We start from the raw sequence: 17,308 nt of genomic DNA on the forward strand, positions 1-17,308 counted from the left end.
AAAATAATTTTCTCCTTTTTTTCCTGTTTGTTTCACAGCTGTTAACGCTATATTGTTGATAAGTACATAGGTACACAATTACGCACGCACAAGTGTTTGACGGGAAAAGCACATAGGCCAAGCCAGAGAGGGATGTGGCTGAAGGATTTTCAGAACGTCAGAGAGGAGATGCCGAGGCCTTAGTCCGCGGCATGTACGGCCCCGCCGCAGTCGCAGCAGCAGCCAGCTGCGGGCTGTCGGGGTTGTGTGCCATGGCGGGGGCACCGCTGCGGCGCGGGAAGGGCCCAGCACCGTGAGGTGCCTTCCTGCCTTAGCCTCAGTAGCCCCGGGTGCAAATTAGCAGCATCTCTGTGAGTAATTAAAGGATAACAGAGCACAGATCCAGGCACTGAAATGTGATCGCGGCGCTGTTAATTGCTGGGCTGGCCACAGGCCTGGCCTGGCGTGGGCCAGCTGGCACCCTCCCAGGCAGTCGTGAGCCAGCGCTGGCCAGGGATTCCCGGAGGAGGGTTTCAGTGCCCGGTTCAAGAGTTTAGATGCAAGCCTGGTTAGAGGAGTAAGATGGTTTGATGGCAGCGACGTGACCAGACCATGCCGGCTGGCCGGAGGACGGGCCTTGGTGGGCGTCTGCACCGTGCGCTGGGTTTCCAGGCGAAGCTGTGATAGGTTACCGGTGCACCGACACACACAGATCGCTGTCAGGTTTCTCCTGCGGTGCCCGACTTCCCGTACACTCTTAATTTCATGTACGCCTCCCGCTCAGCTGTCCTGGGTTTAAACAAGTCCTCGTGTTAGTGTGTGCTTCTCTGTCGTTCGGCTGGTGACATCTAGGTCAAGTCTTCCCCGTAGATGTGTGTGTGTTTGGGCACAGACAGCTTTCCAGTGTTGCTTGGTCTGGTTTTTTCTTTCAAATAGTTTGTTTGTCTGTTTGGGCATATACTAATTCTTGTTGCAACTCCTTGGAAGAAGTCTGTTCGGCATCAGCTCTAAAAAATGGTGCTATTTGTCTACACACATGTAGGAATGAGGTATTATATATCACGTTAATTAAATGTACTATATATCACGTTAATAATTCTAGGCTGTAGATGAATATGGGTAGTACTGTACGGATCTCTGAGGAAATTCCTGAAACTGTTTCAGGTGACATGTTTGGGGGTGTGGTCTTACGTGAATTATTCTGCTTTATATTTCACCAACATTTCATTGCTACACACCCATGTAAAATGTGATGCTGAGCTGCATGAAGGGGGTCTGTTCTCCTACTGTACTGATGGAAAGCGGTGAAAAATTATTGTTGAAACAAATGATTTGAATGCTTAGTATTGTTTAATGTTACGCCTTCTCGTGTTCTACAGGATTTTACATTTCTTAATGAATCCAGGCCACAGCAGCTTAATATTTACCTCTTCTTCTTCCTCTTTCTGTGGCCCAGATTCAAGAGAGTAATGAGTGAGGACTAATTGTCCAGTGCAAGATCAGGGAATCAAGTATAGCAGTTGCTTATTTTGAGGAAGCTTATTACATTGATGCTACTCCGTGTATGACATGTTTGAACTGCTGCTTTTCATTCCTTGCCTAGACTCGATAGATAGGTAATGTTTGGCAGTCTGTCTGAGCTCTGCAAGTGAAGAATATTGCAAGTAGACAAATTAGTTTTACTGCAGAAAATGAAAAGAAAAAGCTGTTATCACAAAATTTTCCTATTTATTGAGAAAGCAGAAGGCACCCTCTGTATTTTTTAATTTTTCCGTTTTGAGAGTGAACTCACCTCTGCAGATTAGGCAGTCGCTTATAAAAACGGCCCAGTGATAAAAAAAAGCACTTTTCAGAAGAACGCTTTCAATTTTTGGCATCGATATCAAAATTCTTTTAAAAGTTTGTGGTTTGGTGCACCTCATTCTCAGAAGCGCCCCGTCCCACCTCCCGTTAGGAACAGTCAGCATACCCACGTCTGTCACTTAGGAGGAAAACCAGAAGCTCCCTTAGGAAGCTGCCTCAGGAGTCCCCTCTGCGCAGTGAGCGCACGTCGCGCGTTTGAGGAACTCATCAGCGCAACCTCGGGCAGCACCTCGATCCGTGGGTGACTCTGGAAGGGACGACTCGCATCCCAGAGACGATGGCCTTTCTTTTGCATTGCTTTTTACCACTCCTCAGAGCAGAAATTTTTGCAATTTTTCCCTTCAGAGGTTGTTTACTGGATGATGTCCCCCAGTTTGGACGAGGGTCATACGGGGACGTGCAGCAAACGGGGCAGAATGGCCGATTCAGGAGTTTGCGGAGGCAGAAAGCGCCCTACCTGCACCCAAACCGCCACCCGCGCTCTGAGCTGTGGGCAGACGGGGCTCGGCGTGTTCCGCGCCGGGAGGCTGGGGCAGGGCTGACGCCTGGCAGCGCGTTCCGGCAGCCCGCACCCGGTCCTGGAGGCCTGGCCGGACAAAAAGGGTCTGAGGGACACGGAGCCGGGCTTCTTGTGCGTCCGTACGCCAGCGTACAGCTCCAGGCCCAGCTTTGCCGGCGTTCCAGAGCGTCCCGCTCTCCCAGAGCGCAGCGGCACTGCTGCGTCAAGCGCTGCAAGCTGCGTCTGTTGAGCCCTGAGGGATAACCTATGGAAAAACGCTGAGGCTGCTCTCGTTTTTCCATTTTTAATACGTGTAAAGGAAGCTCTGATGGAGGTCTTGTAGTTTCAACAGGGGAAATGTTTTCCTACTGGTTTTTGATGTAAGGAAAATGACATCTTTCCTGATTTTTCCACAAGATTTCTTGAATGATGAGAGAATTATAATGAAAATTTTCTTTGATTTTAAACAATTAGGGTCGATTTTTTTTTTTACTTAACCTCTGAGGAGTATGATTTACATCACAATTTACTTCTAATTACATTTAAAGGATTTTTAAGCTTGCATTAAAAAAAGTTCTTCATTGACCAGTTACCAGCTTCAGTATTTCAAAGCAACAATTTCCTTTGTTCTTCTGTCATCTAAAGAAGTATTTCATTATTTTTTTGAAATCTAAACTGAAGAAGAATGACAGAGGGGAAACCCAGACTTTTTTTTCCCTGTGAAGATTACGGTTCCTCAGAACTGAATAAGCGGTTAACTGAGGAAGCGCTGCACAGTGCTAGGTGCTGTCAGTGGTAGTACAGCACTGGCGTTTTGGGAAGGCTGACACAAAAAGCCGTACCCGTGCCAGCAGAATTTCCAGCTATGGGAAAGGAATGCAGAGGCAGATAACGGAAAACCAGGATGGGAGAGAAAAAGTACACGTGTCCCCAAAAGTACTGAAACCAGGAGTGAAGTAAGCAGGGGTAAAAGTGAAAAGGAGAGACGTGGATAACAGGAGAGGGAAATGGAAAATATTAACAAAAATATCGAGCTCATTTGGGAAATTTTAAATGTGTGTTATGTCCGTTCCTATTCAGGAAAGCATTTAATTACTGGTTAATATTCTATAAACCATTTGAATGGCCAGTAAGAAAGTTCTAACTGAGCTGGTTAATGGCAGACTGCACATTTAAATATGGAACTTTGACAAAATTTGTTCTCTGAAATTAAGGAGTTATGTTAAATTGATTTTCTCTCGTCATTCATTATTCTCGTTGTTTCTCTTGCGTACCTTTCAAGGTCTCCTGCTTGCAGAGAGTCCCACAGCAGTGTGATATCATAGAAATTTAAAAGGATTTCCATGTTAGCAGTAGTGGGTTACAGTTTAACTGGGTTGATGACTGAATGAATTTGAAGAGAGACTTTTCTGTCGTGGTGTGACAGTGACTAAAGGCTGCCCTACCGTTTCCGCAACAGACCCCGTCGCAGCAGAGCAGCGTCCTGGACAACGGGCAGGAGGAGATGTCTGTGGGCGGCCAGTGGAACCCCTACCCGCTGGGCCGGCGGGACGTGCCGCCGGACACCGTCACGAAGAAGGTAAGAGCGCCCGCAAGGCTGCCGACGTCGCTGCCGCCGTTGTCTTTTCCCAGCGAATCACTGGTTGGTGAGGACAGGTTTGAGAAACGCGTGGTTTTGTTTCCAAGTTTAAGCAATAATCATTGTGAATTAAGAACAGTGTTTTCGTGGCTGCTGCCCATTTTTGTACGTATTTATGGAGAAGCTGGTGGGTACATCTGTAGGGTGTGACACGGACTTGGCAGATGTATTCCTGCATGTATCAGCCAGCCCTCAGCTCCCTCGTGTCCTGAAAAGTCTTCACTCCAATTTTCTGTTTCAATTACATTCTTTGGTTCATGACAGAAATCAGATGTGTTGAGATGCAGGCCAGCCTGGTGTCTGGGCAGTCATGGGCATTTTGGCGCAGACATCGAAGGCACCTGGCATTTGCTGATAAGCTCACTAGAAAGGGGTCTGATTTGTAGTACCTTGTCGTGATGGATATTAAATTCCAGTGCTTGGATCTGTTTCTGTGAAAACACCGGCTGCTCTCTCCCAGCCCCAGCTTGGCTCTGCTCATCGACAGACACCGCCGTTCCTCAATACTCTAATCGTACAGCTGGAGAGGGGGGGATCTTGACAAACCAAACTGTCTTTGCAGCCAGCTTGAGGCAGTGGAGCCACCCGTGTGAGCAGTGATGATCGCATTGAGTGTTATCGCTGTGGAGAGCGGTCCTGCTCGTTCCTGGGGTGAAGGTGGATGAGTGAATGACACTGCCGTGAAAGTCACAACATGCACACTGATAACTTCTGCGGTGTAGGTAACTCAGCACTGACGAGGCAAATCCGTCCCTGATGACTTCAGATCTTTTTATCCGAGACAGTTTCAGAGGCAGTAGCCCTTGTAGCTACCAAAGTAGCGACAGGAGGCACGTGTACAAGAGAGTTGCTTGAAAATGGGAGAAGAAAGCCATGGCAGCTAGCATGGCCCAGAGACTCCGTCCCCAGACAGGACGGGGAGGAGGAGGGCACCCTGACGTTGTTTCGCGGCGGCGGCTCTGGCAGCCAAGTTGCTGAAAGGGCTGCTTCATCCTCTGGGATGCAAGAAGCTGCGATAAGACATTGAAGAGGAGATACAGCTTATCTTCACTGGCACGTCGGGATAAAACCTGCGTTTATCCATTCACACAATCTGATACAGTCTGTGTCTTGCATTTGTGCATCATCAGTGTTACTATAATAAGAAAGTGCAGATTCTGTTTTGTTCTGAATATTTCAGTATCTCGCTGCTCAGATGCGGTAAGTGGAAATGTTGCGTAACCGTACCGAAATCTGCTTAACTCGGTGGAGCGATCCATTGTTACATCCGCTGTCAGCCGCTTTAATTATACTGTAAATATTGGACACTGAGCTGAACATAATTAAGTTTTGTGGTGGATGTTAAATAAAGTGAAGAATACCAATGAAATTGGGGAAGCAGTCTGCATAATAGAGATTTTTTTTCTGCTGAATAAATAATTCCTGTTTGCAAGAAAGGCAGCTTATCCACCTCCAGCAAGGCTGCGGTGTGAATGCAGTGGAGGCAGCGATATGATCTCTTCAAAGTCTATTAACAGCAGTGAGAAAATGAATTCTGAGAATTGTTTACCCACCATCCCCAGGAGGTGGTTTGCAATGCGCTGTTACAACAATGCTAATTTCTTCTCCGTGGAAAGTGACCTAGAATGTCTTGGTTTCCCAGCATCTGGGGATTAAAATATTAATTAAAATTATTTGAAGTCAGACTCAGAAAGTCTTCTATCAAGTAAAGTTCAGCGGAACAAACAGCTAAGAGATGTAAAGATAAACTGCGGTGTATGTTTGGTTTTTCCACGAACACAACAGTGCCGGTGTGCACGGCTGCTGCAGGGTCACTGCGTGGTAGGGCTGTAACTGGGAAATCGCGGGAAGAGGAGCTGGGACTTGTTCTTCCGAGGGGCAGAGCTGTGCTGCGGAGGGATGGACTGTGCGCGCGGGCTGATGGAGTACGTGTGTAGACACGTGGAGAGCAAGAGGTGTCTGTGTCATTGCTCACTTCGAGAATGTCCTTCTTCTGCTGAAATGAAGAGCTGTCAGATGCATATTCAACCTAGTCCCTTCCTTCAAATGTCGTCAGAAAACAAATAAGACAGAGCATATGGGTTTTGCCAGCAGTCGCTGCGTGTCTTGCTGGGATTCTGTGTGCAGTGTAGCACGAGTAGCTCCAGTGTTGGTGATGCGTTCTGCAGAGAAACCTTGGAAATCCATAAGATGTAGTTCTGCTGTGGCAACAAGCAATTAACTCTAGTGCCCTGGCTGCTCTGACTTCCAAGGCCAGATGATTGACAGGTGGCTAAGAAATGCTTTGATCTTTCGCTATATTAAATTTAATCTCTGAGATACAGTCTCACAGTTGGTGACTCCTCCACCAGGATCACAAAGGTTCAGTAGTGCTGAGGATCAGACCTTCACGGCCAGACGTGATTGTGTCGTTGTCTGGTGTAGACTTAGTGTGGATCGTCGTTTAAGTAGATGTGTTGGCCATAGGGACTTGCAGGTGCTGAGACACACGGTCGTAATGCTCTCTTGCAAATAATAGCACTGCTTGATGGGTGCTGAAAACTCTCGCTAGCAATGGCGTGGTATGTCGTGGGGTAATAACGTTTGATCGAACAACGGAGCGTGAATTTTGCTTCTTCCCGTATGGCTGAGTTGCAACAACATCTGAATCCTGTAAATGTGAAAATTATGAAATTGTCTCAGCTGAATTTCTTTTGCAAAGATTTGCCTCAAATATTTATGTAACAGATAGAGACTGTGTATTGGAGAGGAAGCAAGTACGCAACTTTGCCATGTCAAGAACAGAATACGGAGAGCAAACCTCACCTGTCAGGTCACAGCTGCAGACGTGAACGGCGATGGGGACGGAGGGCACAGAAGAATGGGAGCGGTCATCCATTTTTTTGTGAAAATACCAAAAGGCCAAGTCAAAGTCAGTGTAGTATTTCACTTCTGTTCACAAAGGGTTAGAGCTTCAGAGCAGTAGATATTGTGACAGAAGTGTGATCATTTGATTGTAAAAGCCCCATCTGTTCCTAGGACAAGGCTCGGGATTTAGCTGATTATGCTTTCTGTACAGCGTGCGGAGTGCTGGCCAACATCCGTATTTGTGTTGTAAGCTATCCTCAAATAAAACGCAAACAACCAGCATTCCAGTATCTCCACAGCGTGCTGTGATCAATAATTCACCCTGCTTCAATTTATTGTATGTTTGCAGTTCACAAAATGTCCGAACCAGAAGCATATATCGTGACGGGAGGAAAAAAATATTTCCTGTTTATAAACCGTATGGCTAATTTCCCGTAAACCTCCTGGGGCCGCCAAATGCGCTGGGTGTATCCTCGCTGCTTTTGATCGGAGTTTTTCCCAGCGGTGGTCAGAAGGCAAATCTCTGATATGATTGAAGAGGTTTGCTTTTACTCGACCCTGTAAGTTGTAATAATTGCTTCTTTGCAGCTTCCTGAATGTCTGGCCTAACGGGTTGCGTTACCCACAGGCAGGTAGCCACATCCAGACTTTAATGGGATCGCAGAGCCTGCAGCACCGGAGCCGCGAGCAGCAGTACGAAGGGAACATGAACAAGGTCACCATTCAGCAGTTCCAGCCGCCGCTGCCTATCCAGATTCCCTCTTCGCAGAGCTCCCGTGCGCCGCAGACGGGGCGGTGCTTGATCCAAACCAAGGGGCAGAGGAGTACGGATGCCTATCAGGAGCAGGTGAGAAAGCGGGTCCGTGAATCAACACTTGGACAGAGGCTTCCTGGTGTTCTGCCCTGCAGAAAAGGGAGCCTGGGGGAGGTTTGCTGAGCTGGCGGCAGGCAAGCAGATCCGTGCCCGTCCCCAGAACTGTGGACCGGTAGCATTTTTTCTTTGATGTGATGCAATTTGGCATCGAACTTCTGAACAGAGCTGCCGTCACCGGGTGACGCCAAATGAATTGGCGATTTCTGCCCATTCCCCGGGAAGCTAGCTGAGTGCTGACGGTGCAGCGTATTTGGCAAGGTGCTGATCTTCTCAGATTTGAATTGGCTGCTCCAGTTCAGCCCTGCGAAAGGCCAGCTGTAGCTCCAGTGCTCCCAGTCTGACAGAATGGGTGCTGATGGGTTTCCTCATTAGTAGGTCCTGTCCCCATTGATGGTTGCCGAAGCTGTCTGAGGCGCCTGAATCACAGAATAAGGCTCGGAAGCATTGGTAAACCTTTCTCGTGTGGAGTGTTGAATGATCCACGCAAGGAGCTGCCCGCGTTACATCCCTGAGTGTAGCGTTGGGATTCGGAAGCAATTGCTTGCCTGGCCCACCGTACGTGCTTGGGCTGGCTCCATGGGCGGTCATTAAGCTACACTGAAGTCATTTTTATTTTATATTCCGTTACCTGATGCCATTTACAGTCGTCCTGACTGAAAGATGAGGCTCAGCACTGTTTCCTGGAGCGAGGCACATTAGAAGCGGTTGGTGCTCGGCGCAGGCTGCTGGGGCCGCGGCCCTGACGCTGACGCTGGCCTGAAGATCTCCGAGCTTCCGCGCGCTTCTTCCCTGGGTTGGTCCCAGGCGTAGCACTCGGGGATGCTGCCTGTGACGGCTTCTGGAAAAATAAAAGGGTACAAAGCGAAGCCTCACTGACAGGTTTATGCCAATGCTTAAGTGAAAAATTTGGCTAGTGTGGACTGCTCTTTCACAAGGCTAAAGAGTTTTTTTTTTCTTCCTGAAAATAAAATTTTAAAATATATGCAAGAAATCATGCAGTGCTGAGAATATTATGGTATCATTGCAGCATGCTAAAATCACAACAGTACTTTCGATTTATAACGATATTCTGCTGACTTTTGCTATATTGCACAATAGAACTTTAGAGAGGGTGAGCTCGTCTCATTAGTGGTGAAATGGGATATAAATGAAGGAGATGTCGTCGTTTAGATCGGCTTTAACGTTGGCACTGCCTTATCTTGCCGTATCTTTTTAACCTAGTTTTGTGTGAGGATAGAGAAGAATCCTGGCCTTGGTTTTAGCATCAGTGGTGGAATCAGTGGACAAGGAAATCCATTCAAACCTTCTGATAAGGTAAGTTACGGATTTCTCTCTAAAAGAGCCTTATTTTAGAGTGCCATGTAGTGGAGATGTAGATAACGTGAGTAACATTTATATGCACTTCTGTTGTGATAGTTTAAGGATCTATTTATTTATTTATTTATTTATGTGTTTATTTATTTATTTATTTTTGTTAGGGAAGTGTTGTTTGCTTTTTTTTTTCCTGCTTAATGAAGACAAGAGAATCGAAACAGAAATTACTTACAGTCCATGTACGATTGTCTGCCTTATATTCCATGTATGAGATAATTTTTCAGATTGTTTTCTGGAGAACAGTCTCTCTCACTTTTTCCTTTTAAGAGTGATATAGAGCCTGATTAAACGTTCACTCAAGTCGTTAGAGAGTACTGACCCAGTAATAGCGTCACAAGGTAGCTGAAGTGATGGGGTTCGTAGCAGCTCTCTCAAATAAAATCAGCCTGGCCTGCAAACCGGTCTGGAGATCACTGGTGCCTTACAAACACCATTCGGTTCTGTAGCGTTAATTAAAAATCGCACCGTTGTGGTGCGCGATGGTCAGGAGGCTCAGTGCTCGTTCTGGGAAGGACACGTCTGGGAGGCCGATAAATCCCTTTACAGTAAAAGGAATCCCAGTAAAAATGCAACATCTGGTGATGATCAGCTGCTCAGGGCTTTCGGATTAGGAAACGGACTCCTGGACCTGTGAATCGGTCTGCTCTGTGCGCTGGAACCGACTGGAGCTGGCTGGAAAACAAAATACTGTCGGTAGCTCACAGTTAAACATTCTGGTGGTTTATATTCTCTGGTAATACTGCCTGCAGTTCTACGAGGCAGTCATAGCTTCCACCAACACTGAGGACGTTTGGCAAATGATGAAATTCAAACTGTCTCCTCGTCTCTTCTCAAAATTTGAGATCTGCGTGCAAATTAAAAAAATAATTTCCCCACCACTCTGAATTACAAGAGAAAGCTAATTGGAAATGTGAAGTACACTTGGAAATACCAGTCTAACACCAATTTAATTCCTTTCCGTTTTCTGATTGCTAATCCCTGGTTTGAATTTCAAGAGCAGTTGCATTTAATGTACGTAACCATCAGGCGTTTTGGTGACTGCTGCTGAAAACACACTCATTTTCGGTGTCCTCCTTTGCGACTGCGCGCTGGAATTGTACTTTATAACATCCTGGGGATTTTTCCCACAGTTCCACATATGATGTTAGAATTAAGCTGTACTTCCCCTGTGTCACTGGCCTGAAATTATTGAAGAGGAGTCTCTGTCCCGCTGTGGATGTGTCTGCCCCAGTCAGACAGTCCCAATAGCTGTAAATTGGCAATTTTACCAAGAATAGAAATGCAAAATTGTGTACTAAGGGAATGATAGGCTCATTCTATTGAAGGAACTAATAGTTCGAAGGTTTTTTTACATGGTGTCACTCTGAAACGTTCCTTCTCACACCATTGAATCAGATTTATCCTGCTTTAAGTATCTCGGAAGCCGTAAGAGGGTGGTGGTGCCTCTCCTCACACGTACCAGTGCTTTGCGACGGCTCTGAGTCCAGGCCCCGTTCTGCCCGTCAGAGGAGGTCGGCGGGGACGGCAGCGCGCTCCTCCGCGCGGGCAGCCCCCCGCAGGCTCAGCTGGCAGGCCCATGGCCCGCGGGTGAGGGTACGCAGCCCGCGCTCTGTACGCAGAGCAGGGAGCGAGGCTGCGGGTGCAGGGCGAGCTGTGCGGGAAGTATTTCACCTGCGTTCATCGTCTAGGAACTCTGTCTCTGATTTGGGGCTTTGTAAACACATCTGACTGAAATTCTGGAAACCGGTCTAAAAATATCCTTTATTACTTAATAATAAAATGATATTACTTAATAATAAATACATAGTATTACTTAATAATTTCCCCCCTTTCAAAGTCATTCCCTCCTCGGACGCTGGATTCAGTGACAGCCCTACGCACTGTTGCAGTGAATGTCGCAAGGGCTGAGTATCCAGACTGCTTCTTAGAAATGTTTTAGACATTTTCCCCAAAGGAGGTAAACAAAGATTACTGTATTAGATTTTGTTATGCGTTATTCTACTAAATTAATGCTTACTCCACTTTAATTATCCCCGTGGTAACCCTGCTACTCTTGCCCTGTTCCAACTGGACGTTGTTTTGTGACGTGGAATCTTAATTTGAAACGAGTCGCAATGATATTTGTGTCGGGCGATAACTGGGTCATGGGGAGCTGCTACAAACCCCTGCTGCTGTTTGATTGCAAACATTAAGATATTTTAGTGATTAGAGCACTGCCAGAGTATGCGAAGCCCCCAGTTAGGGAGATACCTGTATTTTGGGAACTAGTTCTTGGTGATAGCATCCTAACCTCTGTTACTTCTGACTTATAGGGTATCTTTGTTACTAGGGTTCAGCCTGACGGACCCGCGTCCAGCCTGCTCCAGCCTGGCGATAAGATCCTCCAGGTACGGGGGGTTTGACTGCTTTGTGCCCGAACTCACGCGTTGTGTCTTGCGAGGGCAGTGAGACTGTGTTCAGTGGAAGCTGCTGGTTCTGTTACTGGGGTACTTTAGTATCGATTTGCAGAGAAATCTCAGTTTTTTGTTTTCTTTTTTGTTTCTGTAGCAAATATTTTATTTATCCAGTGAACTTTTAAAATAGAAAGACACGCTATTCCTGAACATACCTTCCAAAAATTCCTCATTCACAGAAAATAGCAGCTGTCCACGTAGAAAAGGGTTTTCTACCCTGGCCTGCAAGGCAGTTTTGGTTTTGTTAAGCCTGGAAAATGTGTTACAGCAAATAGTGTTGCCTTTGGCAAAAGTAAGAGCGTCATTACAGTTGTCTGAAAGTTGTTTGTGTTCAAAGAACGTGTAGACGTGTGGCGCTTTGGGACACGGTTTAGTGGGCATGGTGGTGGTGGGTTGATGGTTGGACTGGATGATCTTGGAGGTCCTTTCCAAACTTAAAGATTCTGTGATTCTATGAAAGGCTCATGACAGCTTTTAGAGCCATTCAGACTGGTCGCGGGTTGGAGGTTAACTGTGTTTTAATCGCTTCTCTGAAGGAAGTCTGCAAGCCAAGGGTGTTTCAAACGGCTTCCGTAGCCCCTCTGCCCCCTCCCTGCCCAGCACACCACTGCAGTCATTACCAGCTCTAAAGTCTACCGCAGGCAACTCACGTTTAATTACTCAAAACCTAGTGAAATAAAGAAAACAGGCAAGTTAAATGAAGTACAAAATCAGTTAGAATAATCAAGGTGCTGTACTGAGAACTGAGCTCAGTAACAGAAACAGAAATAGCTAAGAGTCAAATACGTTAAAAAGTAACAGCAGAATCAGGTGAGCAGGTGGCAAGCAGTGGGCGTTCGCGTGGGAGAAGCCTTCACGGAGTCGTGCGAGGGCTGTGGTGTCCGCGCGGGGACAGGTCTGTTACGCGTGTGTACCTGGCACGTCTTCGTCGAGACGTGCGCTTCTGACCCACGTTTATCTTACAGCTGTTTTATGTGATGGACACGGGCCGTCGGGCGCTGGGACTCCCCGTGTTTCAGTGTGTGTTCCTAAAACAGGAGCGTTTATGTGAGCTTCTGTAATCACCTTGAAGGTACTGCTGCGGTTTTTTAGGTAGCCAATTTCACTCTCCCGATTTACTCATCACTGATGTTGGTGAAGTTCGTGTGACTCCCTCTCAGCCGCTCTCGTAGCACTGTGGGTCAGGCTCAGCCGTTTCTCGTTTGTCGCTGTCCGTACGTCATTTCAAATTCTGTGGCCAGAACACGCTCCTTTTATTTGCGGTTACTTCCACCCATGCAGAATACCTGTTGCCAGGTGTTGGTTTGTATGGTGGCAAGTAAAAGGGTGGTAATTAATCTTGTGCAGGGATTAACAGGAAAAACCGTCGCTATGATGAAGGCCATTTTACTTCTCAAATACAAGCAGTGCCTTTAGCTGAAAGCTCCTCTCCGCCCGTCCCTCTCTCCTTTGGCATCTGTCTCTCTCCGCACTGCTGGCTGTGCCACCGGTTTCTGCTGGGACTCCGAGGGAGGAGCCCCCTTCCTGTGGCCCTCAGCCGTAGCCCCCTCTGTCCTCACACTGTCCTCTGCTTTCAACAGCCCCTGCATCTCCAGCGCTGCAGACTCACCCTCCCTCACATCCGTCTGACCCTTTCCCCCGGTGTTCCTGGCCGGCACCAGTACGTATTTACACGTTGTCACGTCGGGTGACGCCGGCGGCCCCGCTACTGCAGCCCCTCCGTGTCGGCGCACCCTCTGTGCTCCCGCGCAGCGAGCTCGGCGTGCTCACGGTGACACGCAGGAAGATCTTACCAGACCAAGGCCCCGAGGGGAAGGTTTCTAAACGCTTACACGGGAGAGTTTGCTCAGCACGGTGTTCTCGGGAGAAGCAGCGATGTTTCTCTCGTGCATTTGTGTGTCTCCCCGAGCAGCTCTGGTAAAAGAGGGAGGGAAGGCTTGACGTTCCCTGGGTGGATTTACCCAGCTCACTGGGAAATTGTCCCTTTTGAACACGGTTTTGCCCGTTGCCTGTTTTTGATAGAAGAGTGCGCGTGTGTTCTGCAGTGAACAGATTCTGCTCCTCACAGGTCCAGAAGGCCCCGGCCCCGCTGGGATCCTGGGGGGAGCAGAACTTCTGTGTCTTTCCTGTCTGTGTCATAAGCTCATAATTTATTTATTTGCTAAGTAGGAATGGTTTTTCTGCGATAAAATCAGCATCAGTTTCAGTGGGCGACAGAAATCAGCATCAGTTTCAGTGGGTGACCTTAAGGAGGAGCGTGGCTGTAGGGCTGCTGAGTCTGTCGGCCGTGGCGCGCGGTTCTGCCACCGCCTGTTAAAGGCTGCCGTCGCACTGAGAAATCTGAGCCTCGTGGCTCTGTGAGTAAACCGAAACGTCTGCAGTTTCCCTCTGAGCTGTGTCAGAGTCTGAGCTGACCCCAAACTGAATGCCCCTCATTTTGGCATGTAAGTGGTCTTTGAAACTCTTCCTGCCTGGACTGTTCCCCTTTCTCAGAGCAGTTCTGTTTTATTGGGTTAATACAAGCGAGCCGCTTTACGCCGTTGCTCGGATGCTGCCTGCTCTCCCTGCTCTGTGCCTGCCCGTTGCCGTTCCTGTGCAGTTGCCAGCGCGTGAGCTCGCAGAAGCCGGTACCTCCGAGCAAAAACCTCCAAGAGAGGAGCACGGCGCTCCTGGGCTTCCCCTTCCCGCGGAGATGCGTGCGCAGCGCTGCTTTTAATTTCGCCTGAGGTGACGCCTGAGGTCTGTCTGCCGTGTAAAGGGCCCTTCCGACCCAAACTGTTCCGTGGCTCTGTCCGTGGCGTGGTTTTGTTGTGGCCAAGGCGATACCCGCGCACAGCGGTCTGCGTGCGGGCAACTGTCTGGGGTGTGACTGCACAGCAGCGGTGGTTTAGCACGAAGGCCTCACTGACCTGCTTTGGAACGTTAGTTAATGTATTTATATAGGTTTTGTGAAAGCGCAGTGCGTGGATAGAGGTGCTCTGAGCTGCACAGGCCAGATTCTGCGCCAGGCCGCCCTGTCACCCGTCTCTGCGTGTCCTCCTCAGCCCCAGCAGCGCCCGTCACCACCGCGTCGCGCCGCGCCCTGCGTTCACCCGCACCGCCCCGGTCGCGCTCTCGCTGCAACCTTTAGCGATGGGTGAAACGGGTAAAGGGCCCTGGCTGCTTGTGCTGGGGTCTCTGGGGAGGAACGGGGAGCTTTGCGGCAAGCTCTGCCTTCGGTCGGTACCTGGTCACCTTCACGGGCTGGCCTTGCTCTGCGGGGTGGCGGATCTTCTACTTTGACTTACGGATCGCGCTCAGGAGACTGCTGGTAATTGCATCTAGAATTGGACTATTTTAAATGGCGTTGTAACAGACAAGTTATAGAGAGATTTAATTAGCGCTAAAGCCAAACAGTTTATTCAGTAAATTTTTCTGGTTTTGTACATGCAGTATAGAATCCCAGAGTGGTTTGGGTTGAAGGGACCACTAAAGCCCACCCAGTCCAACCCCCTGCCAGGAGCAGGGACATCTCCAACCGGGTCAGGTTGCTCACAGCCCCGGCCAACCTGGCCTGGAATGGTTCCAGGGATGCATCTGATCCGAGCCGGAGCCTCCATTAACTGCATTAACTTGGGCATCACCGCGTTTGAAACCCTTACATCCCAGAGTTCTTGTGTCTTCAGAAAATACACAGAATATCTCCGAGTCACAGAGTAATTTAAGTTGGGAAGGACTTCCGGAGGTCACCTGGCTTTGCTTTTCCTTTTCGTATGTCCCTTTGCTCCCCCGTAAGGAAGACGCTAAGTAGAATCTCGTTTGATGGTTGGACTTGATGGTCTTGGAGGTCTCTTCCAGCCTTAAAGAGTCTATGATGCTGTGAGTGATTTCCCCTCTTCTTGTTTTTGTGTTACAGGCAAACGGCCACAGCTTTGTACATATGGAACACGAGAAAGCCGTACTACTACTGAAGAGTTTCCAGAATACAGTAGACCTAGTTATTCAACGTGAGCTTACTGTCTAAATATTTTTTTATAAATAGTAAATACGTCTAGCCAGATCTAATGTTCAAACAGATTTATACATAGGAAACAAATTTTTGCCAATTGCTGGACCAATGGCAAACAGTAGTGCCAAATGTATAATACTCTATGTTAGTACCGATCATCCTGAAAAAAATATATTAACTCTATAAATATATTGTTCATGTGGCTATGTATTAGTTTTAATTGTCAGCCTCCGGCTGTGCATTGGTGCGTTTTTTTAACCGAGTTACTTCTTAAAGTCGATTTCATATGATTTCAAAACACAGAAGCACATACAAATTCTTTCGGAATTCTGCTGTCCATCAGAAACACTGCCTCAAAGTTGTATATGCCTTTATAAAGATAAAATATATTAACCTGTACTTCCCATGAAATATTTCTATCATGTCACGTACAAAAATATAGAGAAAAAATATTTTCATAAACACCTCAAAGAAAGTATATATTAAATTAAATTTAATAATGTTCATTTATTTTCAATGCAAAGATATTCTATGCCTTATGAAAATACCTGTACATATGCAGTGTGTATAGCTGGCTCCGTATTAATCAGTGAAAATGTCGCTATACAGGGTGAGATACTCCGTAAGTCACCTCGGGACCCGGGGCAGCACCTGCAGGAGGACCGGCTAGCTGCCCCGCTCGGCGCCTTTCGCTGGTCCCACGCGAGCACGCGCGGTGGGCGAGCAGTCAGTTCGGCCAGGTGGGAGCAGCTTGTGATGGCTGGCAGTGAAACTTCTTCTGTCGCTGCTGATTTTGTTGTTTGGCTTTTCCGTTTGGAATCGGAGCCCCTTGACTTATATCCCCCGTTCCCCAGCGTAACGCTGCTCCGTGTTGTCACGCTGCTCCAGGCCGCGCTGGCCCCTGCACAGTCTCTGCCAGGGAGGCTTTAACCTTGACAGAGTCCTTTACTGGGGTAACGGCCTCGGGAAAAGCGGGAGTGGAGTTAATGGGAGATGTGGTGCCTGGCCGGGGAGCAGCGCGTGGCGCCGGGCGAGACTGGGAGCAGCTGTGCGCCGGGGCTGCGGCCGGTGCTGGCGCCTCTCCTGATGCCGGCGTGTCCCCGGCGTCGCCGAAACGCCCCGCTGCTTTGGGCCTGGGTGTCGGAGAGGAGCTGGGGCGAGAGAGGGACATCCAGAGCAGGGCACCCTCGCCCTTGCACCCCTGGTTTCTTCTCTCCGTGCGTTCACCTCTGGCTGCTGCGGGAACGGGCTCCACGGCGGAGCACCCTGGCTCTCGGCACGAGGGAGAGGTGTGTCCGCCCCCCTTCCCCGGGGCTGGCCAAGACGAGGTTTCCGAGTGAACTTGGGCTTCCCAGAGTTGGCTCGGTCATTTTTCACCTGTCCCTGGTAGCTCCGGGACGTGCAGAAAGAACTTGCTCCGTTCGGGGTGGAGAGGGTGGTGTAATGGGGGCCACCTCTGCGCACAGGGCAGGAGGGGGAAAGCACCCCACACCTGAACATTAAATCACACATCAGTCAGTGAAGAGGTAGAGCAGGAATTATTCCTTACATTATTATGAAGCATCAACTTTTTAATTGTTTGGATTTTTTTTCCTTTGGTTTTTTTTTTTTTTTTGACTGTATGGCAAGCGTAGAGAAGCCACGTCCGGGCGGGCCGTGGCGCGGGGGCCAGCGTGCCGGTCCCTGCCGAGCTGCGGCCCTGGGCTCGGCTCCCCGACGGGGTTCCGTTAGCGTGGTGTGCGGACACGGCTGCATTTCGCGGGAAGTTCCCTCTGGAAAAGCTTCTGTACCG

The 17,308-nt window shown here is 48.5% G+C and overlaps 2 protein-coding genes across 2 annotated transcripts in view; one reads left to right on the top strand and one right to left on the bottom strand.

Annotated features, from left to right (window-relative positions):
- The window catches only part of LRRC7 (leucine rich repeat containing 7), a 137,564-nt gene extending 121,542 nt beyond the window's left edge, over nt 1–16,022 (top strand). Inside the window, exons 21-25 of the mRNA XM_086753669.1 lie at nt 3,801–3,920; nt 7,456–7,674; nt 8,923–9,015; nt 11,388–11,462; nt 15,424–16,022. Of these exons, the coding sequence (XP_086609795.1) occupies nt 3,801–3,920; nt 7,456–7,674; nt 8,923–9,015; nt 11,388–11,462; nt 15,424–15,531 (615 nt within the window). The 3' untranslated portion in view covers nt 15,532–16,022. The remainder of the gene's footprint in view (nt 1–3,800; nt 3,921–7,455; nt 7,675–8,922; nt 9,016–11,387; nt 11,463–15,423) is intronic.
- NEGR1 (neuronal growth regulator 1) overlaps nt 1–17,308 on the bottom strand; it is a 726,879-nt gene that overhangs the window by 238,342 nt on the left and 471,229 nt on the right. The window lies entirely within an intron of this gene.

Source organism: Chlamydotis macqueenii, chromosome 8, assembly GCF_036417535.1.
Source record: "Chlamydotis macqueenii isolate bChlMac1 chromosome 8, bChlMac1.mat, whole genome shotgun sequence".
Taxonomy (NCBI): Eukaryota; Metazoa; Chordata; class Aves; order Otidiformes; family Otididae; genus Chlamydotis; species Chlamydotis macqueenii.